We start from the raw sequence: 24,338 nt of genomic DNA on the forward strand, positions 1-24,338 counted from the left end.
AATTGTCTTGTCTTTGCTGCGGTAGAAATGCCCTGAGATGAATGGTGTCAAGCAGAGCTCCTATGAATTGTAAAGTCTGAGATGGTTGAAGTTGGGATTTGGGAAAATTGATTTTGAAACCCAACTGTTGAAAGAAGAGAATTGTCATGCAAGTCGCTACTGTCATCCCTTGTGAGGTAGGGTCTTTGATCAGCCAGTCATCCAAATAAGAAAAAACTTGGAGGCCCTGAGACCATAGTGCTGCTGCCACTACAACCAGGCACTTGGTGAATACTCTGGGAGAGGATGCAAGGCCAAATGGTAGTACTTTGTATTGATAATAGTGATGAGCCACCTGAAATCGGAGGAATCGTCGGAAGGCCAAATGAACTGTAATGTGAGTGTAGGCTTCTTTCAGATTCAGAAAGCATAGCCAGTCATTGCGATTTAAGATGGGATATAAAGTTGCCAGAGATAACATCCAAAACTTTTCCTTCACTAGAAACTTGTTGAGACCCTTGAGGTCTAAGACTGGATGAAGTCCTCCCGTCTTCTTCGGGATGAGAAAATACCGGGAGTAAAACCCCCGGCTTTCTCTGCCCAGGAGGAACCCTTTCAATGGCATTGAGAAGAAGAAGGGATTCTATCTCACGAAGAAGAAGGGACGTCTGCTGAGGGTTGAAAACAGTGATGCAGGAAGGCAGAGTTGAAAATATAAGATAATTCCTTCTGCATCACTTACGGGTGAAGATGCACTACCCACAAGTTCAGGACTCGTGTTTCTTTGCACTGAAATGCAATTTTAATAAAGGCCACAATTCTGAAAGGCTGAAAATAAATTCACAGAAAAAAAATCTGAGCCTCAAAAAAATGTAAAACTTAACTATGGGCTCCTTTTACAAACCATGGTAGCGATTTACCCACAGCAAATGCACCAAGGCCCATTCAATTCAGAGCATTGGCCATGGAAAAATCGCTACCACAACTTTGTAAAAGGAGCCCTATGATCACCAGTGTGTACCTATTGTAACCCCACCCTCCCTTTACTGTTTCATTAGCTTACACCAGTGGTCTCAAACTCAAACCCTTTGCAGAGCCACATTTTGGATTTGTAGGTACTTGGAGGGCCTCAGAAAAAATAGTTAATGTCTTATTAAAGAAATGACAATTTTGCATGAGGTAAAACTCTTTATAGTTTATAAATCTTTCCTTTTAGCTAAGTCTTAAATATAATTTATAGCTAAAGAGACATATGATCAAGAAACTGTTTTAGTTTACTTTTGTGATTATGATAAACATACTGAGGGCCTCAAAATAGTACCTGGGCCACAAGTTTGAGACCACTGGCTTACACCTATTAAAACTTTAATTACTGTTAAGATGGTTATCTTACCACAATTTGTGCTTTTAGCATAGTGTCCCATTTTATCCAATGAGACTTTGTGCTAAAATAGCACACCTTGTGGTAAAATAACCCATCTTCAGTAGCACACATTGATGAATTCCCTCCTTAATCACAGAAAAAGAATATAGCCCCAGCTAAAATCCAAACAAATCATCTAAACTAAGAGGAGGTTAAAAGAAAGTAGTGAAACAGCAAAGGAAAAAGAGTGCAACATGCATTCTTACCTAATAAATAAACTGGTTTCCTACCCACTTTGTCAGAAAGTGGGCCAAATAATATATTCCCAATAAGTAGTCCAACAAAAAACATGGATGCTGCAAGATTCACTTTGTATGCATCTTGTTTGATTAAGTACCACTGTTGGAAATAAAGATTTCTCTTTTAAATTTTTGCTAAATAGGAATGTTTTATTATTGAAAAAGTAGATAACATGCACAAAAAATTGTTACCAATTATGAAATTTCTCCTCCTCTTCCCTTTTCCTTCTTTTCCCTACTAACTCTCCCCACCACCCCTTGACTCAAATTTGTTTGTTGGTTTTGTTTTGGTTTTCAAATATTAACACATTAACAATATTTCTCTTTGCAAAAGCCAATTTTGAAAAATATACATATTGTAATACTCAACAGTTCTGTATGGCCTTCTGATTTATAAATGAATCAGTGGGGAATTTGATTCAAGTTAATGGGATGCCAATTTTCTAAGGGAAAAAAACACTATAAAGGATAGCCGAGAGCCCAGTACTCAGCCTGTGCTCCTTTTCCTTGGGCTACATAGGACTGGAATACTACTGATGTTTAACATTTAAAAATGACTATTAGAAGCATCAGTAGCCCAGTCATCCAATTTACATAGGAAGGTTTACAGTAGGTACTTAAAATATAATTTCACAACTCAAACAGTACAGTACTATATGACAGTCTCTTGGCTGGCCTGCAGTTAGTGGTTTCACTTGTTGCAGGTTTTTGGAATCTCATGCATCATCTTTCATTAATCCAAAAAAAGATTACCATATATACTCGAATATAAGTCGATCCCTCCATTTTTCCCCCAAAAAGGAGGAAAATGGTTACCTCAATATACGTTGGGTGGCTTAATATTCAAGTGCCCTGCTCGGATCTGCACCAAGCACCCCCTCTCCTGTCAGGCTCTGCACCCAGCCCCCTCCCTGTCAGGCACTACATATAGCCCCCTTCCTTCCCTCCTCTGTCAGGCACTGCACACAGGCCCCTTCCCTCCCTCCTCTGTCATGCTCTGTACCCAGCTCCCTCCTCTGTCAGGTATTGCAAAGAGCCCCCTTCCCTCTCAGGCTCTCCACTCTGTCCGTCTCCCCCCCCTCTCCCTGCCCTGTCCATCGTATCTCCTCCGCCGCTGGAATCCCTGGTGGTCCAGAGGTATAGCAGGCGCTGCTAACCCAGTCGGTCGTTGCTGCAAGTTCCAGCTTCAGCCATTGAGCGGTACCGAGCGGGAACACGCTTTGGCACTGCTGCTCAGAATTCGCAGGAATCATTCAGGAAGCCGCTCAGCACCAAGCAGCAGCACCAAACCGTGCTCCTGCTCGGTACCTCTCAGTGGCTGAAGCCAGAATTCATGGAATTCATAGTGAACATGGGAAAAGGAATAAAAAGGAAAATTGTTGGGCATAGAAAGAGAGGAGTGAGGTAGAGATGCATGGGGAAGAGAAGAATAAGAGGGAGAAATGTTGGATATGGTGATGAAGAGGGAACAGAGGGACAGATTGAGGGGGATGCAAGGGAGAGGAATGTTGGATATAGTGATGGACAGAGAGATATGGCATGGTGCTGGAGAGGGGGTGATAGAAAGAGAAATGGGTATGGGGCTGTTGGACAGTGGTGAAAAATGCAGCACATGATCCGGGGGATGAGAGAGGGAGAAATGCTAGATGTGGCAGTAAAGGGGGTGGGAGAGATGCAGCCTGGATCTCTCTCTCTCTTTTCCTACTCCCTTTCCAGCACGGGAGGGAATGAGAGAAAGATAATAAAATAAAATAAATATTGTGACTGCAATCTGCATTAATTTGATTAATTTGTATTTATATATTTTGATATTTTACATAATAATTATGGTGGATATGTTTTAGAAATGTTTATTAACGAGTCAACAAGAGAAACAGGCATAGCACAATGAGCAGATAAGCATACAGAAGTAATAGTACAAGTATACAATAGCAAGCAGAAGTAAAAGTACAAGTATAGAAATGTTAATTTCTTTTCCTTTTTTCTTTCTCTTTCCTATCCTATTTTTAATGGAGTTCTTTTCTTAAATATGATTGAGTTGTGATGTAAACCACTTTGATCCTTTCTGGCTGTATAGGTGATATAGAAATATTTTAATAAACAAACAAAGATAGATGGACAGTGAGAAAGAGAAGGAGACATGTTGCCAATAGGAATGGAGAACAGAGGAAAAAATGTTGGACTCATGGAAGGACAGAGAAAGATGTTGGTTGGGGAAGGGAATGAGGTCCGGAGGAGGAAATGTGTAGGAGGCAGAAAGAAAGTAATATTGGATGCACAGTCAGAAGGAAGTGCAACCAGAGACTCATGAAATCACCAGACAACAAAGGTAGGAAAAAAATTATTTTATTTTCAATTTAGTGATCGAAATGTGTCAGTTTTGAGAATTTATATGTCTGCCGTCTATATTTTGCACTATATTTGTCTATTTTTCTATAGTTGTTACTGAGGTGACATTGCATATTTTAAAGTCATCTGCCTTGACCTCTTTGAAACCCCCCCCAAATATAAATAATAATTAACATTTTCTCTGCATAGTATGCTTTGTGTTTACAATTATGGATTAAGATTATATTTTGTGTATATGAAAAATGAATGGAAGAAATTGCATTACAATTAGTACTATTATTATGGGGTTGAGGTCTAGGGCGGGGGTACTCGGTTGATATTTAAGACTTAGGGGGTACTTGGCTTGAAGAAGTTGAGAAACTCTGCGTTAAGTGATGTTCCAAGCAATGGCTGACTCCTAGGGTGGGACAGAAGAGTCTGCCCTTAAGACTGAGGACCCAAAAGGCGGTGTCCTCTCGAGCCACCACATCTACTCTATAAAACCTTGAAAGGTATGACGAGTAGACCAAGTAGCTGCTCTACAAATCTCTGTGGAAAGAACTGCATGAGATTCTGCCCATGAAGATGAGTCACTCCTGGTTGAGTGCACCTTGAGAGAAACCAGTGGCTACTTAGCATAGGCGATGTACGTCAACAAAATGGCCTTTCAAATCCATCTGGCTAAAGAGACCTTGGACACCATTTGCCATGCCTGGACTGGCTGGTTAACAAAAACAGATGATTGGAAAGATGAAACTTATTGGTCTTTTCCAAGTAGTGAAGTAAAACTCTTCGCATATCCAGTTTCTTCAAATATCCTATATCCTGCTTTTCCGAACCTGTAGGTTGAAAAGCAGGCAAGGCAAATGAACCTGCTGGTTAACGTGAAAATCAGAAAACTTTCAGAAGGAAGGAGGAAACAGGCTGGAGAGCTGCACCCAACTGCCTAATGTGGAGAAAGTGCTCTCTACAAGACAGAGCTTGCAATTGTGAGATATGTCTTGCCGAAGCAACCACCACTAGGAATACTGTCTTGACTGTGAGATCCAAGAGGGATGCATCATTGAGTGGTTCAAATGGGGCTTTAGTAAGGCCCTTTATGACAGTGTTAAGATTCCACAATGGGAAAGGATGCCTTAGCAGAAGCTTTAACTGGAGCACATCTCTTAGGAATCTGGTCACATCTGGGTGAGCTGTCAGCAAAATGTTTACCACTTTGCACCCAGAAGCATTAAAGGTGTGCCACTTCTACCTTGAGGGAAGTTACTACATTTTTCCAAACCGGTCTACAAAATAGCAAGGATAACCAGAATATGAGCTCAGAGTGGTTCCACCCAATCTCTTTCACACCACTGTTGAAAAGCCTTCCAAGCTTTGGCATAGGCCGCCACAGTAGAAGGCTTCTTAGCCCAGAATAGAGTGGCAATAACCACATCTGAATATCTCTTGCGAACTAGAGCCATGCACTCAAGAGCCATGCCTTAAGACCAAAGTGCTCTGGATTCTTCATGGGGATTGGCCCTTGACTGAGAAGCCTGCGATGAAGAGGGAGCTTGAGGCTCCTGTCCTACTGAAGATGTACTAGGTCTGCATACCACAGTCAGCGAGCCCAGTCTGGGACCACTAAGATCGTGAGTCCTGGATGAATCGCGATCCTGCAGATGACTCGGTCCACCATGGGCCAAGGTGGGAAGACATAAAAGCGTCCTTGGCTGAGCAAGGCCTGAACCAATGCGTCCAAAATGCATCCAACCCTAAGTTTCCAGGTTCCTCTCTACGACTGAAGAAGTGCTTCACTTTTGAGTTTTTGGCAGAAGTCATCAAATCCATTACCAGGCTGACCCAGCGACACACAATAAGATTGAACACCCTTTGAGATAGAGACCATTCCCCTGGGTCCAGGAACTGCCGACTGAGAAAGTCGGCCTGAACATTTTCCACTCCGGCCACATGGGCAGGGAAAGAGCCTGCAGATGGACTTCCGCCCACTGGAAAAGCATCTGATCTTCCAGACTTATGGGAGAGCTTCTGGTGCCTCCTTGTCTGTTCCTTGTATGCTACTGCTGTGGCGTTGTTGGAGAACACTCTCATGGACTTTCCCTCTAGGACCTGTTCTAGAGTTCTCAACACTAGCCAAATGGCTCAGAGCTCCAGACGGTTTATGGACCATCCCTTCTAATGGCGAGTCCACTGGCCCTGAATCAAGCAGTCCCTGCAATGGGCTCTCCAGCCAAATAGGCTGTCATTAATCGTGAGAGTCACCCACTCCGTGATTTGAAGAGGCATGCCCTTGAAGCCACCAGTGTTAAGTTGTTCCTTGCTGTCCCTATCTATGGAAGATGCATTTAAAGAGAATGCCTCAGATGGGACCACTAAGATAGAAAAGCATCCTGAGGCTGCATGTGCACCCTGGCACAGGGAACAATCTCCAGGGAGGCTGCCTTGAAACCAAACACCTGAAGGTAATAGCAAGCAGTAGGAATTGGTATCGCTAAGAGATCCAAGGCTTGTCACTTGAGTTTCAGTTTGCATGGCCCAGGAAGAAAAAAGCAGCCCTAAGCCTTATCAAAATGAATACCCAGATACTCTAAACTCTGGGTCATTTCTCTTCTTGAAGTTGATTATCCAGCCTAACTGTTGGAGTAGATCCAATACCTGTCGCACTGCTTGCTCGCATTCCAGTTTGGACGGAGCTCTGATTATCAGTCGTCCAGGTAGAGTTGTACCTGGATCCCCATCTTTCCAAGATAGGACACAATCACCAACATTACCTCAGTGAAAGTGTGTGTGAGGGGTGGGGGCTGCTCCCAATCTAAAAGGGAGAGCCACAAACTAAAAATGTTCCTGAAGTACATTAAACCTCAGTTATTTCCTGTAGCCTGGAAAGATGGAAATATGCAGATATGCTTCTGTCAGATCCAGAGAGGCAAGAGACTCCCTTGGGGCTACCGCTGTAATGACCAAACAGGCCATTTCCATGTGGAAATGCAAGATTCTTAGAAATACATTAATGGCCTTGAGATCCAAGATGAGTCTCCAGTCTTCTGTGCCTATTTGTGCACAATAAAGTATCTGGAGTATCAGCATGATTCATTGTCGGGGTCAGGTTCTATGGCCCGAATATCTAAGAGCCTTTGAAGTGTGGCTTGGACCTTGGCCTCTGAAATAGGGGTTTTGGAGGTGGGGGAACTAAACCCAGACCCCAAAATCCCTCAAAAATGAGATTTCTAGACCCTTCCCCCCCCCCAAAGGAAATAATGAAGCTGTACTTACAGCCCTGTGAAAGTGCCTGCCTGTCAACTTTCCTTCCAGCTGGAAGAGAAGGAAAGAACTTTGTGCATCAGAAACTTCAAATAAGGTCTCCAAACCAGGAAATCTTCGGGCTACCAGTCAGACTGACCCCATCCAAGATCTCCATCCCCCCACGGAACCTCAAAGCAAGGCGGGTTGGGGGGCAAAATACGCAGCCGGCTCCCTGATACCTCAAAGGTTCTTATTCAGAGCATCCAAAGCCTGTGCTCCAGTCTGTGAAAAATTCAGAAGGCAAGCTGCCTCCCAATGGAACTGACCCCAAGCCCTGAAGTCGCACACAGCAGGCTGGCTCCAGAGGTCCACCTGAAGGTTTGCCCTGGGAGCTGCAGTGCAGCTCATTCGAACCCGCATCCTTTCCCAGGCAAAGAATTCCCAAATGTGGGGTCTCAGGACACCATAGCCTCAGAAAAAATGAACTTATAGCCGAAAATAACAACAACAAAAATGTATTATTTCTATAGTGCTACCGAAGCACATAGCACTGCACAATGTACAGACAAGAGAGAGTCTCTGCTCAGAAGAGCTTACAATCTAATTATGACAGACACAAGGGGAGTCAGAACATAGTGTTCATGTAGGGAATTAGAGGTAGAATCACATAGGACAAAGGATAGTCTAAGCTTAGTGCTCGTGAAAGGAATTAAGAGGGATGGAGAGATGGGAGGGGATTACTGAGGGGAGGACAGACAGATAATGTTGGCAAGGTTAGGATTTAAATGCCGCTTCAAATAAGCGAGCTATCAGTCTGCATTTGAATACCACCAGAAAGGGAGCCTGATGTAACAAGCCAGGCAGGTTGTTCCAGGCACGCAACACAGCAAGGTAGAAGGGACAGAGACAGGAGCTGGAAGTGGAGAAGGGTACCGATAGGAGGGACTTGTCTAACGAATGGAGTTTCCCAGTGGGGGGGTATATGGAGTAATAAGAGAGGAGAAATACTGAGAAGCTGCAGAGCGAGTACACTTGAATTTCAGTAAGAGGAGTCTGAATTGTATGGGAAGATGGACAAGGAGTCAGTAAAGCGACCTGAGGAGAGGAGTAATGTGGGTATAACAACCCTGGCAGAATACAAGGCATGCAGCAGTGTTTTGAGCAGATAGAAGGGGAGAGTTATGGCTTAGCGGATGTGTGGAAAAGGTAGGGAGGGGTCTTGCTGGGTTAGAGGGTGGGGGTCCGGTGGTCGCCTACCTTTTTTTTGAGGGGGGGAATGGGGGTATCCTACAGGAGGGACTGGTCATTCCTCATGCCGGCGAACTTTTAGGGGGGATCCAGTAGGAGGAACTGGGAATCTCTCCTGCCGGTGACGTTTTCGGGGTTCATGGGGGGTGACTGACAGAAGGGATTGGGCATCCCTCCTACTGGCGATCTTTGCGGGGTTCGTGGGAGGTATCCGGTAGGAGGGATTGGGCATCCCTCCTGCCGGCAGTCTTCATGGGGGGTGGGGAGGGGTTGCCTGGGCTGCTAAACTGATCACGGCAGGGAGATCCCTTGCCGTGATCAGCTCAGCGGCAACCCTATGCAGCATTTATACCTGGTTTGACTTTGTCTAAGTCACAACATATAAGTTCCATCCTGGCAACCTTGTAAAACTTTTGATTATTGCTGCAGGACGACTAAGTCTAGGTTGGCCCCCAACCTGCCCACCTCCCACCCTAATCACTCCTCCATAACCGTCCCTTTGAGCTCTGGGTGCACAGCAGAATTAGAGGCCTAAAAAGTCTCTGAATAGATTCAAAAACCAGTTTTGATTATCGGCACTTAGTCAACCTGTATTTTATGTCGTCCAAGTACCAACGTAGGCTGGTTTTTGGATGTATTTTTTGTTTTGATTATGAGCCCCTTAGTGTTCTTGTCCAACTTCTCTTGGGAATGCAAAAGTGTAAAACTAGGACTGGATCAATCTATTCTGAAAACAGGAAGTCAGTTGGCAACTCTCAGACCATATTCACTAAATGCAACACAATATACTTGCCTCAGTCACTATGGATGTAAAGTTATCTGCAAATCGGACATGCTTGGGGAGCTCCACTTGACTGGTGGGGACTTCTTTTTGGTCAATATGATAATCTGGCACTGCACCCACAAGTACAATAAGCATAGACTGGCATGCCACATAAACCTATGAAAACATTACACATATTTGTTTAGTTTAAAGCAAGACATTGAACACTGCCTTAAATATCTGTGGGTCAGTACTCAACTTGCAGCAGTATATGTTCTTTTAAATGCTGACCATTGCAACTAATTAACTTATTTCCATTTATTTAAAATAATTTGTAACTTATACTTCCTATGATTCTAGGCAGGTAGCAATACAACATATATAATCAAACCACAAAGTCATAATTAATTACCAATAATCAGGTTAAAAACAGAGAAATTTAGATCCAGATATTCAATGCCAGACCGTATCTGGGCACCAGCACTGAATATCCAGGTCAACAGCAGTATCTGAAAGTTATGCATAGACAGTCAAACCTTGGAGAGTGAGTAACATGGTTTGCAAGTGTTTTGCAAGATGTGCAAAACATTTTATTAAATTTTAACTCAATAAACAAGCGTTGCCTTGCAGTACGAGCACATATTGCACGTCACATCATCAGAAACCACAGTTGAAGTATGCACATCTTACACTGAGCGCGGTTGAATGTAATATAAGTGTCATGCCCAATTTACCCACAGTTCAGGTACGCACTGAAGGAGTCTGGGATTGGTTTTCCTAAGTGTTGAACTAAGTTTTCTCTTTAATAAAATGCTGAATTATGTTTAGCTGCAGACCTAACTTATCTCATGTTCTAGCCTGCCTGTACTGGGTGTTAGCTTGGACATTCTAACTTCTTATGGCTATCTCAGCATAAACGACATGTAACAGAAAGACTGCAGGGCTTAGATAAGTGAACTGCTAATGACCTGCTAGTGTGAGCTTAGCACCAATGATTGTTAAGAAAAGTAACACGTGAAAAGATTTTTCTAGAATTCAGTTGTATAGCCAGATGTATAAATATCTCTGTAACTTCCTGTTTTTGAGACTTCTGAAGCCAGCTCAGGAGTCGCATACGTATGCTAATAAACATCTATGCTTTCTTCAAGTCTCTAAATTTTGTGGCTGCCCAAAGTGACCTTTCATTTGGCACCCAAACAGGGACTTGAAGATCTTTTGACCACAGGCTACTCGATTGGTCACTTGTGTCTGGTCTGAGAACTGACCTGTCTGCTAAGCCGGCTTAATTCCTCTTGGAATTTGTAGATCTCGTGGCTCTGGCCGGCTCAACTGATTAATCGAGTCCTGGTTTAAAGTGCAGGTATCTGTCTGGGGTTGGTCACCAAACTGGTAAGTGGAGGAATTGATCATTCCTCTCCTGTTTCTTTTTTGTTGCTCTAGTAAATGACTTGATCCATCATTGAAACAGCAGGGAGGGATTCTAGGAACTGTGTCTGTCTGTTTGGTAAACGACACTGAATCTGTAGATCTGAAGTTAGACAATAGATGTAAGCTGTTTGCAGGAATCAGGGAATTGGTTAGAACTAGCTATATTTCTATTGTGCTGTATTTGTAAAGGAAGATGGAGGAGGGGTAATAAATATCTGTTGGATTTTGCCTGCTAGGTTTCATGAAAGAAAAGATCATTTAATTTCAAGAGAGAGACAGGAAGTGCTTTAAGAAGGAGACGAGAGTGGTGCTTTAAGTATTTAAGGAACCAGAATTTGAAATGAGGTGGAAGTGAATGAGTTAAAGGACGTCTGAACAGCACGTCTGGACGGTTTATTTGTTTCTAGTTGCTCAGAGCAGGCAGTGGAATCAAGAATATACGCGTATGTTGAAAGTATTTTAGAGAAAGTATGTGCATGAATTCTGACCTGAGTAAAAGGCTCATGTAGCTGGAATCAGCAAATGTAGGTAGGATTATAAGGAGCAATGCAGTTGAGCAGCCCAATAGGGAAGAACTAATCTTTTGTGTAGGAAAGATTTTATTCCAACCGAGATACCACGTTTATAAGAAAGATATATGAGACTAAAATTGTACGAAAGTACAGAGATTGCTTTTTGCACAGACCGTTTATCTGCATGTATGTGTGGTTTTTTTTGTGTTTGCATGACATTCAAAATCCCCTTCCCTTGTATTTCTGTCCCGGGTTCCTTATGAGTTCTTTCTGTCCAGTATGAATTTTTGTTCTCCATGTTTGTTTTATAAAGTATTTTTAGAATTGTGTAATGCCTTGAATGTCTGATTAGGTGATTAATCAACTTTTAATTACACTTGATCTAACAAAGGTAGAGGTTAAGTGCCCATCTTTTCTGTACATTGAAATACATGGTAAATCAGGATTTGCAGACCTGGTTCAGGGTAATAGCCGTTAATTTGTGTAACTTTACTAAATAAATTGCACATTTTAAAAAATGTTCATATAATGATTCAAAATGTGTGATCGTGGCACCGAGGTACCCACCCCCTCTTCAAACCCAGCATGCACCCAAAAAGAGGGAGAAAAAGCCTCAGACTAATGTAGCAGTATAGAACCAAAAGATACAAATCAAAACTGCTTTTGATACTTTCACTGGCAAAAAACTCCCTCATAGAACAGCTTCCTGCATCCCTTATGCACTGTTCATTCGCTCAAAGACGGGTAAGATATAGCATATTGGGTTTCCCTGCCCAGATAACTACAACTTAAGACAGAGGTTTGAACTCATAATGGGAACTATTTATCTTCATAGCTTGGAGATTCTACAGGACAAGGGGACATGCTGATATAATGTTGGAGGTGAGAGAGGCATCTGCGAAGGACAAACTGGCTGTTTACAAAACAGTTGCAGAAGTGCATGCCATATAGAAGGGTCCCGCAAGCTTGCCTTCATTTAAAAAAAAAAAAAAGTATGGGAGATGCCTTAACTTGCTGGCCGTACCAATGTCAGCAAAGGCCTATGGGAGATCATATCATTCATGTCTGACCTTAGGGTATGTTAGTGCAAACAGCCTCAGATTGCCTCAGCATAAATTAAATCAGTGCTTAAAGGTAACAAAAGACCTTGGTACAGTGAAGAGGTGCTAAAGACAGCTAAGATGTGCTAAGATGTGTTAATGTCTAGTGCCAAAGATGGACAGCTTAAGATATACAATAAGTCCAGGTACATGGTCTAACATAGTAGTTAGGTTAATCAGAAACCATTCAGAGTGAAACTGGAAATTACATTTCACTCCTTCTCCAGTCTCTCACACCCCACTCACCTTATTCACCATTGTTTCAAACAGTTTACAAAAGATATGGGTACTTAACTTCAATAGATTCTATTTTTAGAATAAGACTCCAACCTATAAAAGCCCCCTCTCTGCATCACCCCCCTCTGTCTGTCTGGAACATCACCACCTTCTTCTCTGTCTTTCCTCTGGACTCTGTAAGGCAGGTAAACTTTCTTTTCTCTCTCATTAATTGTAATGCTTGATGTATCTTTATAAAATTCTGCTTCTCTGTTAATATTAAGCTTATTTCTGCCTTACAATCCGCCAGGTCCCAGGTTCAATACCCTTGTTGAAGATCCAGTAGGAAGTAAAATTACTGACAAAGACCACTAAGAGTGCTTGCATAAAGAATATATATATATATATATATATATATTTATATATATATATTCTTTATGCAAGCACTCTTAGTGGTCTTTGTCAGTAATTTTACTTCCTACTGGATCTTCAACAAGGGTATTGAACCTGGGACCTGGCGGATTGTAAGGCCACTTCAACATTACATTTGGGGGGCTAAACCTTACAACCTCAAGATATCAGAGAAGCATTCTTCTTACATCCAACGTTTTCAGAATCCGGTCCTCCTTCTTAGAACTTGTGGACAAGGCTGCCCTGTAAACATCTAAAAGCTAAGTTACTCAGCATTTCATATTCTGCTCTTTTGACTGGTTTTCAGTATTATATCTGCTTAATTTCTCTTCTCCTCCCTGTTTCTTACTAAAAAAATATAAAAAAGCACAAAAAAATAAATCCTTCTCTTTCCTCTGTTAAATCTTATTTCCTCTTCCTGCATTTTTGTTTAAAATACTGTGCTTTAGGTGGTATAAAGCCTATATTTCTGGTGCCTGTGGCTCAGGGTGACTAAAGTAGGGAAAATCTGTTATAAATCCTGTGTTTTAGGGTAGCACTGATAGTACCTGCATTTTTGTTTAAAATACTGTGTTTTAGGTGGTATAGAGCCTATATTTCTGACTCACTAGTTTTTAGCCATTGTGTCTGATTAGGTGGGGAAGGGAGGGGCTCTGTTTTACTTCTAAGGTTAATTGCATTATCTTTGGGACATTGCTGTGAACAAGGCTGCCCTGTAAACATCTAAAAGCTAAGTTACTCAGCATTTCATATTCTGCTCTTTTGACTGGTTTTCAGCATTATATCTGCTTAATTTCTCTTCTCCTCCCTGTTTCTTACTAAAAAAAATATAAAAAAGCACAAAAAAAATCCTTCTCTTTCCTCTGTTAAATCTTATTTCCTCTTCCTGCATTTTTGTTTAAAATACTGTGTTTTAGGTGGTATAAAGCCTATATTTCTGGTGTCTGTGGCTCAGGGTGACTAAAGTAGGGAAAATCCTGTTATAAATCCTGTGTTTTAGGGTAGCACTGATAGAACCTGCAGTTTTGTTTAAAATACTGTGTTTTAGGTGGTATAGAGCCTATATTTCTGCCTTACTAGTAGTCTTACTTATAGTCCCACCAACCCCAGGGACCACTATTCATATATAGAGACCCATATAATCAGGACTACTCAAATCAAGTCACTTCACAATCAATCAAGATGACCTTTATTCTATGCAATCACTGTGGTGCTTTAATTCCAAGACATACTATTTGGAGGCTTAAGGCTTGCCCCATCTGTCTTCAACTTGCCAGTATTAAGGAGGAGCTCTGCAAACTTAAACAGGAATTGAATACAATTAAAGCAGCTTCCATCACTCCACAAAATCATACCAACTTACCACCTCTACCTCAAAGAATAAAACAGCCCAGGAATAAATGGGTCACAGTAGGCTCAGGAAGACTGCGACATGTAACACAGAAACATCCACCTTCACTAATATTACCTCTACAGAATTCCTTCGCTCCACTAGTGCACTGCGATACTCAGGAAAACAGAAGGGAGGTGGGACTGGAACCAATGAAGGTAACTCAAGAGAACAAGCGCACACTAAGTACAAATAAAAAAGCCAAAAACAGAAAACTATTACTGTTGGGGGATTCCATCATCAGAGGCATTAACCTTGGAACACAGGGCGAGGAGACCAAAATAGTGAAATGTCTTCCAGGATCCTCAGCTACCAGGAGTTCCAGGCAAATACTGACTATAATTAAGGAAGAAACTAAGGATTTTAACACTGATGTTGTTATCCATCTGGGAACAAATGACCTGGCCAACAACTCCACACTTGCAGCACAGAAAGCTTTTCGGGAGCTTGGTGAGGGCGTGAAATCTTTTGTAAAGACTTTAGCTTTTTCTGAAATACTGCCTGCATATGGAAAAGGAGAGCAAAGAGTGAAAAACACAGAGGACTTTAATAGATGGCTCAGAGCCTGGTGTCATCAAGAAAGCTTCAGGTACATAGGAGGATGGGGAAATACATGGAAGGACAAAAAGCTATATTGCACTGATGGGCTACATATTACTACAGCAGGAAAAAGAAACCTTGCAGAGAAATTTAGACAATATTTTTCTAGGCATTTAAACTAGAAGGTGGGGGTGGTGTATGTACGAAGGACAATTATAGAGACCACCCCCGGCAAAAGAAAAGATGTGATAGTAGTAAAGGCTGCAACATAAGCAATATCAGCAACTCATTTCTTAGTATTGCAACGGAAAGTGAAACGACACAAAAATCCATACAAAAAAGGAGATTATCGCTGAAAAATAGCTGGAAAGCGATGACCACAAATGCTCGCAGTCTAAGCAACAAAGTTCATGATCTGCAAGCCCTGATATTAGAGGCAGATCTAGATATTGTTGCTATCACAGAGACATGGTTCAGTGAATCACATGGATGGGATGCAAACATACCGGGATATAATCTTTTTAGGAAGGACAGAGATGGTCATAAAGGTGGAGGAGTAGCTCTCTATGTAAAGATCAATATCCAAGCGACCGAAATGCAAGGGACCTGGGGAGAGGAAGAAGCGATATGGATTGCTCTGAAAAGAGAAGATGGAACTTCTATCTACGTGGGTGTAGTCTACAGACCTCCGACTCAATCGCAGCAAATTGATAAGGATCTGATTGTGGATATCCAAAAGTTTGGAAGGAAAGAGGAGGTTCTGCTGTTGGGAGATTTCAACCTGCCGGATGTGGACTGGAATGTTCCGTCTGCGGAATCGGAAAGAAGTAGGGAGATTGTGGATGCCTTTCAAGAGGCTCTGCTCAGACAAATGGTGACAGAACCCACAAGGGAAAAAGCGATATTGGATCTGGTCCTCACAAATGGAGAGAGTATCTCTAATGTTCGAGTGGGTGCTCACCTGGGTAGTGGCGATCATCAAACGGTTTGGTTTGATATAACGGCTAAAGTGGAGAGCGGCCGCACGATACTTAAAGTCCTAGATTTCAAACGTACGGACTTTAATGCAATGGGAAAGTACCTGAAGAAAGAGCTGTTAGGATGGGAGGACATAAGAGAAGTGGAAAGACAGTGGTCTAAGCTGAAAGGAGCGATAAAAATGGCTACGGACCTTTATGTGAAGAAAATCAATAAAAACAAGAGAAAAAGGAAGCCGATATGGTTCTCCAACCTAGTGGCTGAGAAAATAAAGGCGAAAGAGTTGGCGTTCATGAAATATAAAAAAAACCAAGAAGAGGAGAGCAGAAAGGACTACAGGGTGAAACTGAAAGAAGCCAAGAGAGAGATATGTTTGGCGAAGGCACAGGCGGAAGAACAAATGGCTAAAAATGTAAAAAAGGGAGATTAAAATTTTTTCAGATATATTAGTGAAAAGAGGAAGATAAAAATGGAATTGCTAGGCTAAAAGATGCTGGGAACAAATATGTGGAGAGTGATGAGAGAAAGCAAATGTGCTAAACAAATACTTCTGTTCTGTGTTCACAGAAGAAAATCCTGGAGAAGGACCGAGATTGTCTGGCAAAGTTACACGAGAAAATGGAGTAGATTCTGCGCCGTTCACGGAGGAGGGTGTTTATGAGCAACTTGAAAAACTGAAGGTGGACAAAGCGATGGGACCAGACGGGATCCATCCCAGGATACTAAGGGAGCTCAGAGAGGTTCTGGCGAGTCCTATTAAAGACTTGTTCAACAAATCTCTGGAGACGGGAGTGATTCCTGGGGATTGGAGGAGAGCGGATGTGGTCCCTATTCATAAAAGTGGTCACAGGGATGAAGCAGGAAACTACAGACCGGTGAGCCTCACTTCAGTTGTTGGAAAAATAATGGAAGTGTTGCTGAAAGAAAGGATAGTGTATTTCCTTGAATCTAATGGGTTACAGGATCCGAGGCAACATGGCTTTACAAAAGGTAAATCGTGCCAAACGAACCTGATTGAATTTTTTGATTGGGTAACCAGAGAGCTGGATCGAGGGCATATGCTAGATGTAATTTACTTGGATTTCAGCAAAGCCTTTGATACAGTTCCTCATAGGAGGCTGTTGAACAAACTTGAAGGGCTGAAGTTAGGACCCAAAGTGGTGAACTGGGTCAGAAACTGGCTGTCAGACAGACGCCAGAGGGTGGTGGTTAATGGAAGTCGCTCGAAGGAAGGAAAGGTGACTAGTGGAGTCCCTCAGGGTTCGGTGCTGGGGCCAATCCTGTTCAATATGTATGTAAGTGACATTGCTGAAGGGTTAGAAGGAAAAGTGTGCCTTTTTGCAGATGATACCAAGATTTGTAACAGAGTAGACACCGAAGAGGGAGTGGAGAATATGAAAAAGGATCTGCAAAAGTTAGAGGAATGGTCTAATGCCTGGCAACTAAAATTCAATGCAGAGTAATGCATTTGGGGATTAATAATAGGAAGGAACCGTATATGCTGGGAGGAGAGAAGCTGATATGCACGGACGGGGAGAGGGACCTTGGGGTGATAGTGTCCGAAGATCTAAAGGCGAAAAAACAGTGTGACAAGGCAGTGGCTGCTGCCAGAAGGATTCTGGGCTGTATAAAGAGAGGCGTAGTCAGTAGAAGGTGTTGATGCCCCTGTACAGGTCATTGGTGAGGCCCCACTTGGAGTATTGTGTTCAGTTTTGGAGACCGTATCTGGCGAAAGACGTAAGAAGACTTGAGGCGGTCCAGAGGAGGGCGACGAAAATGATAGGAGGCTTGTGCCAGAAGACGTATGAGGAGAGACTGGAAGCCCTGAATATGTATACCCTAGAGGAAAGGAGAGACAGGGGAGATATGATTCAGACGTTCAAATACTTAAAGGGTATTAACGTAGAACAAAATCTTTTCCAGAGAAAGGAAAATGGTAAAACCAGAGGACATAATTTGAGGTTGAGGCGTGGTAGATTCAGGGGCAATATTAGGAAATTCTACTTTACGGAGAGGGTGGTGGATGCCTGGAATGCGCTCCCGAGAGAGGTGGTGGAGAGTAAAACTGTGACTGAGTTCAAAGAAGCGTGGGATGAACACAGAAGATTTAGAATCAGAAAATAATATTAAATATTGAACTAAGGCCAGTTACTGGGCAGACTTTCACGGTATGTGTCTGTGTATGGCCGTTTGGTGAAGGATGGGCAGGGGAGGGCTTCAATGGCTGGGAGGGTGTAGATGGGCTGGAGTAAGTCTTAACAGAGATTTCGGCAGGTGGAACCCAAGCATAGTACCGGGTAAAGCTTTGGATTCTTGCCCAGAAATAGCTAAGAAGAAAAAAAAAATAAATTTTAAATTGAATCAGATTGGGCAGACTGGATGGACCATTCGGGTCTTTATCTGCCGTCATCTACTATGTTACTATGGACTGGAACACTGGCAACCTGACTCCTTGATTGACATGGAAAGCCAAAACAACCCAGGATGGAATGGTGTGTACAGAAACGCCAGCCTCTGTGAATTTGAGGAAAGGATCTCTGCAAGAAAGAGTCCAAGACTCTTCTTGCAAAAGGAACAAGAAAGAACATCTTGAGTGCCAGATCCATCAAGGACGTTTCCTTCAGCGGCTCATATGGAGCTTGGATGAGGCCTTGCAAAACTATGTTAAGAATCCATGTAAAGAACAAGTGTTTACCGAGGGCATGAAATGCAGTGCCCCATTTAAGAATCTGGCTGTGTCCAGATAAGACTCCAATGAAGCTTTTTGGCCTCAAGCCCTGAAATAAGAGAGTTCTGCCACTTGGACTCTGAGAAATGCTACTGCAAGTCCCTCATCAAAGGCCATACTGGAGAAAGGCTAACACCAAGGAGATCAAAGCACAGAAAGGCTCTTCCTTTTCCTTAATGCACAAGTGCAAGAAAGTTTCTCATGCCTTAACATAAGCAGAGACGTGGAGGGGCACAATCAAAAGGAACGTCTAAGTCCATTTTCATCTAAGTCATAAGTCATCCAAAGTAAAAAAAACAGCCTAGGACTCATTTTCGAAAAATAAGTCCAAATTTTTATTTTGAAAATCGTCTACTATACGTCCTGCCGATCTGATCGTCCAAGTCGCTAAATCTAATCTAATCTAATCTAAACCTTAAGTTTATATACCGCATCATCTCCATGAGAATGGAGCTCGACACGGTTTACAAGAACTTAAAATAGTGGGTAGAGAAGAAGAAAAAGGATTACATGAACTTATGAGTAGAAGGGGGGAGAGAAAGGGGGGAAGGATAGAGCTACAATTTGCTGAAAAGCCAGGTTTTCAGTTGTTTGCGGAATAACTGAAGGGAGCTCAGGTTCTGCAGCAGGGTGGTGAGGTCGTTCCAAAGACCTGTGATTTTGAAGAGAAGGGATTTTCCCAGTTTGCCTGAATAGTGGATGCCGCGTGGAGAGGGGAAAGCTAGTTTAAGCTTTTGGGCAGTTCTGGAGGAGTCGGGACTGGAGGAGTTGAAAGACAGTGGGATAAGAGGAGGCAGGATTCCGTGAATGATCTTGAAAGCCAGGCAGGAACATTTGAAATGGATTCTGGAGATTATTGGGAGCCAATGAAGTTTGGCAAGGAGTGGGGAGGCATGGTCAGACTTGCGTTTTGAGAAGATCAGTTTGGTTGCAGTATTCTGGATTAGCTGGAGTCTTAGAATACTTTTTTTGATAGATTTAAGTAGATGGCGTTGCAGTAATCTAGTTTGGAGAGGATGATGGATTGGACAAGGATGGCAAAGTGTTGTTGGCTGAAGTAGGATCTAGCTTTCCTCATCCATCTTTATACCACATTTTCGTCCAACTTTTCGACCAAGTCAAAAATGCCTAGAACAAGCCCTGTTGGACGTGGGAGGGGTCTGCAAAGTGATGGACTGAACACCTAGACATGGCATCTAAATAGGGGGGTACCTTACAGGGCACTGCTGTGAACTTCACAAAAAGGGTGCCATGTCTTCTCCTCACTACAGCTCCCTTATAGGTCATGGTGAGCCCCCAAACCACCTCCAAAATCCCCTAGACCCACTTATCTACCACCCCCAATAGCCCTTATGGCTGCGGGAGTCACTTATATGCCAGTACAAAAGGGTTTTGGGGTGTATAGGGGAGTGCACATGTTTAAGCATCAATGCAGTGATTAGAGGGGCTTATGGGCATGGGTCCTCCTCTCCATGGGTCCCTAAACTACCCCCAAGAAAGCTTAAGCCGCCTCTGTGCTGGATGACTAGGCTTTCCTATGCCAAGCTTCCAGGTGATGATAGTCTGGAGGCTGAATTTTAAAGGTGTGATTTACGATTTTTATGGGGTTGGGGGGGTTGGTGATCACTGGGGTAGTGTGTGGGGGTCTGTATTATGTTTTTGCAGTGCTTATCTGGTGACTTTAGGTGGGTTTTTGTGACTTAGACCATGTTTTAAATGGTCTAAGTCACAACGTCCAAGTTCCGTCAATCCTGGGCTGTATAACTTTCGGTTATACATGCTGTACGACTAAGTCTAAGCCGGCCCACGTCCTGCTCAACTCCTGCCCTCGACACTCCTCCTGAAACACCCCGTTTAGCTTTGGTCATTCAGCAGCACTATGAAGGCCTAAGTTATTTAGAAATACGTCCAAAACCCGTTTTCAATATTGGCACTTGGACATATTTTGACAATGTTCGTCCAAGTGCCGACTTAGGCCGGTTTTTGGATGTTTTTCTCTTTCGATTATGAGCCCCATAGGCTTTTTGGATCTGAGCAGAGTAGCTCTGGATTTACTCACAACCAACACTTCTCAGCCCTAGAGAGCAAAGGGGAGGCTAAGCCAACTGCTCTCGCCTCCCTTCATGTGCCACGCAGCACATGGCGCAAGGACAGTCTTCGGACACACATCCATCGCAAACTTGGTATGAATTAGGGGTAAAGAAGCCTCAGGTCTCCATCCCTGCCAGCTCTGAGACAAAACAAGGCGAGTTGAAGCTTCTGGAGAACTAAAAAAAAAAAAAAAAAAAATCGGGAAAGCCAAGATGGCCACCATGGCAGCATTTTGGCTCCAAACAACTCCTCCAAAATGCTAAAACAAAAAAAAAAATTAGCAATTTTAAGAATTTGGAGGTGGAAGAGCCTAAAAGGACAAGCAGAAACTTTTAAAAATAAGATTTACAGAACCCCCCCCCCTCAATTGAGACATCTGGGTTTTACTTCCAAAAACCCGGATGAGTTGTCCGTCTACAGGTGGCAACTATGTGTAACTGAGCATATGATTACCAGACATCCGGGAAAATCTGGACAGATTTTCAAAAATTGGCAGCTCAGGGCCGCAACTGGAGAGCCTACAGGTAGGCGCAGATGCAACACAATGACAGGACAAGCATGCTTGGAGGCCCTCCAGACACAGCCCATTAATCAACGAATCTAATATAATAAAATGCTAGGCCGCGCATGCGCACTAAAAAATCGTGTTCCCTGATCCGTCGCGAAAACACGATTGCGCATGCGTGGGTTTTACGTCACCACTTGCTCGCGGCGGCTTTCAAATAAAAAAAAAAATTACACAGCTGCGGCGGCCTTCCTCACCCCCGCCTCTCACTGTGAATGGTACCGGCTCCTCTCTCGAACTGCACCAGGATCGAGAGAGGAGCTGCAGTGCCAGTTTCAACTTAAAACAAACAAAAAAAAACCCCAACTGGAGATCACCGCTCTCACCCGGCTCCCACTGTGCAAACCCCCCCCCAACTTGAGATCGCCGCTCTCACCCGGCTCCCACTGTGCAAACCCCCCCCCCATGGAAGGATGCGCCGCAGCAAAGTGCTGCACAGGTACTGGAGGGGGAGAGACATATCGCTTCTGCACCGGTACAAACATCCCTCCAGCGTTGGCAGTCGCTGCACGTTAAACAGGCTGCTTCGGGCTTTCTCCTGCAGTTGAGTCCCTCTGCCGCGTCACCGATGACGTCATCAATGACGCAACAGAGAGACTCAACGGCAGAAGAAAGCCGAAGCAGCCTGTTTAGCGTGCTGCAGCTGCCAACGCTGGAGGGAGGTTTGATATTAAAGTCATCTTGCTGGGAGGGTCGCAGAGTCAGCGGGGGTTGGACTGGGAGGGGAGAGAAGCATCTGCCTCGGGTGCTTCAGGCAGCAGCAGCGTTTACAATTCGCTGCTGTTGCTGGCTTCAGGCCTTCCTCTCTGGCCGGTCCTGCCTACTTCCTGTTTTCATGAAGACAGGACCGGCCAGAGAGAAAGACCTGAAGCCAGCAACAGCAATGAATTGTGAATGCTGCTGCTGACCAATGAAGTAGTTAAATGAGGAAAGGGAGCAGAGGGGGAGAGAATGGCTTGTAGGGAAGGAGGAAGGTATGCCAGACCAAGGCAAAAGGAAGGAGGAGATGGAGAGAGGCCATATGGGAGAGAGAGAGAGAGAGATGGAAAGAGAAGAGAGGGCAGTGAATGGAAGGGGCAACATAGAGGGTGAACAGTATTCTAGCACCCGTTAATGTAACGGGCTTAAAGACTAGTAACATATAGCACAGTTACTTACCGTAACAGGTGTTATCCAGGGACAGCAGGCAGATATTCTTTACGCATGGGTGACGTCACCGACGGAGCCCCCGGTACGGACCTTTTTACTAGAAAGTTCTAGTTGGCCGCACCGCGCGTGCGCGAGTGCCTTCCCGCCCGACGGAGGAGTGCGTGGTCCCCAGTTAGTATAAGCCAGCTAAGAAGCCAACCCGGGGAGGTGGGTGGGACGTAAGAATATCTGCCTGCTGTCCCTGGATAACACCTGTTACGGTAAGTAACTGTGCTTTATCCCAGGACAAGCAGGCAGCATATTCTTTACGCATGGGTGACCTCCAAGCTAACAAAGAGGGAGGAGGGATGGTTGGCCATTAGGAAAATAAATTCTGAAGTACAGATTGGCCGAAGTGCCCATCCCGTCTGGAGAAAGCATCCAGACAGTAGTGAGTAGTGAATGTGTGAACTGAGGACCAGGTGGCCGCCTTGCAGATTTCCTCTATGGGTGTGGAACGGAGGAAAGCAACAGAAGCGGCCATAGCTCTCACCCTGTGGGCCGTGACAGCACCGTCCAGTGACAGACCGGCCCGAGCATAACAGAACGCGATGCAAGCTGCAAGCCAGTTGGATAGCGTCCGTTTAGAGACCGGTCGACCCAAACGATTCGGGTCGAAGGTCAGGAAGAGCTGAGGGGACAAGCGGTGAGCCCTTGTACGATCAAGATAGTAAGCCAGGGCACGCTTGCAATCAAGACTGTGCAATGCCTGTTCCCCGGGATGTGAATGAGGTTTCGGGAAGAAAACAGGCAACACAATGGACTGGTTGAGGTGGAAAGCTGAGACCACCTTGGGGAGGAACTTTGGATGGGTGCGCAGAACCACCTTGTCATGATGAAAAATAGTGAACGGTGGATCGGCAACTAGTGCATGAAGCTCACTAACCCTCCTGGCAGAGGTGATGGCAATGAGGAAAAGCACCTTCCATGTCAGAAATTTGAGTGAAGTTGTGGCAAGTGGCTCAAAAGGAGGTTTCATGAGGGCAGACAACACCACATTCAGGTCCCAGACGACCGGAGGAGGCTTCAGAGGTGGTTTGATGTTGAAGAGGCCCCTCATGAATCAGGAAACCAGAGGGTGAGCCGTGAGAGGTTTTCCGAGGACAGGCTCATGAAATGCCGTGATGGCACTGAGATGGACTCTGATTGATGTAGACTTGAGGCCTGCGTTGGACAGGGAGAGCAAGTAGTCCAGAACAGTTTCCACCGCTAAAGAGGTGGGATTGTGATGATGACGGAGGCACCAAGAGGAGAACCTGGTCCACTTCTGATGGTAACATTGGAGAGTGGCCGGTTTCCTGGAGGCGTCCAAAATGAGACGGACAGGCTGAGATAGATTTCCTGGAGAGGTCAGCCCGAGAGAAACCAAGCTGTCAGGTGGAGCGAAGACAGATTGGGATGTAGGAGAGACTGATGCTGCTGTGTAAGTAGAGTAGGAAACACAGGTAGAGGAATGGGCTCCCTGGAGCTGAGTTGAAGCAGGAGGGAGAACCAGTGTTGACGAGGCCACCGGGGAGCTATGAGGATCATGGTGGCTCCGTCCCTGCGGAGTTTGGATAAAGTCCGCAACATCAGAGGTAGATTAGTTAAAGAAATATTATTTTACCATTATTTTACCCCTTTAGTGTCCAATATTATATAATTTAACGATGATTGTTATACTTTGTTAATCGCTTAGTTTGTAATAAGCGATACATCAAATAAAATTAAACTTGAAACTTGAACTTGAAACTTGAGGAAAGGCATAGAGGAACCGATCCGTCCAATCGAGAAGGAATGCATCCGGGGCCAGACGGTGAGGAGAGAAGAGTCTGGAGCAGAACTGGGGCAGCTGATGGTTGTGAGGGGCTGCAAATAGGTCCACTTGCGGAGTGCCCCAGCGAGCAAAAATGGAGAGGAGCGTGGGAGGATCCAAAGTCCACTCGTGAGGTTGCAGGATGCGACTGAGATTGTCGGCCAGGGAGTTCT

At 44.1% G+C, this 24,338-nt stretch overlaps 1 protein-coding gene across 3 annotated transcripts in view; it reads right to left on the reverse strand.

Annotated features, from left to right (window-relative positions):
• Positions 1-24,338, reverse strand: part of LOC117359162 (solute carrier family 22 member 15-like) — a 150,439-nt gene that overhangs the window by 120,425 nt on the left and 5,676 nt on the right. For all 3 annotated transcript variants that reach the window (XM_033941443.1, XM_033941441.1, XM_033941442.1), the window contains exons 2-3: positions 9,254-9,400; positions 1,609-1,741 (exon numbers count right to left, since the gene is read on the reverse strand). In XM_033941443.1, the coding sequence (XP_033797334.1) occupies positions 1,609-1,741; positions 9,254-9,379 (259 nt within the window). In that variant the 5' untranslated portion in view covers positions 9,380-9,400. The remainder of the gene's footprint in view (positions 1-1,608; positions 1,742-9,253; positions 9,401-24,338) is intronic.

Source organism: Geotrypetes seraphini, chromosome 4 (assembly GCF_902459505.1).
Source record: "Geotrypetes seraphini chromosome 4, aGeoSer1.1, whole genome shotgun sequence".
Lineage (NCBI taxonomy): Eukaryota > Metazoa > Chordata > Amphibia > Gymnophiona > Dermophiidae > Geotrypetes > Geotrypetes seraphini.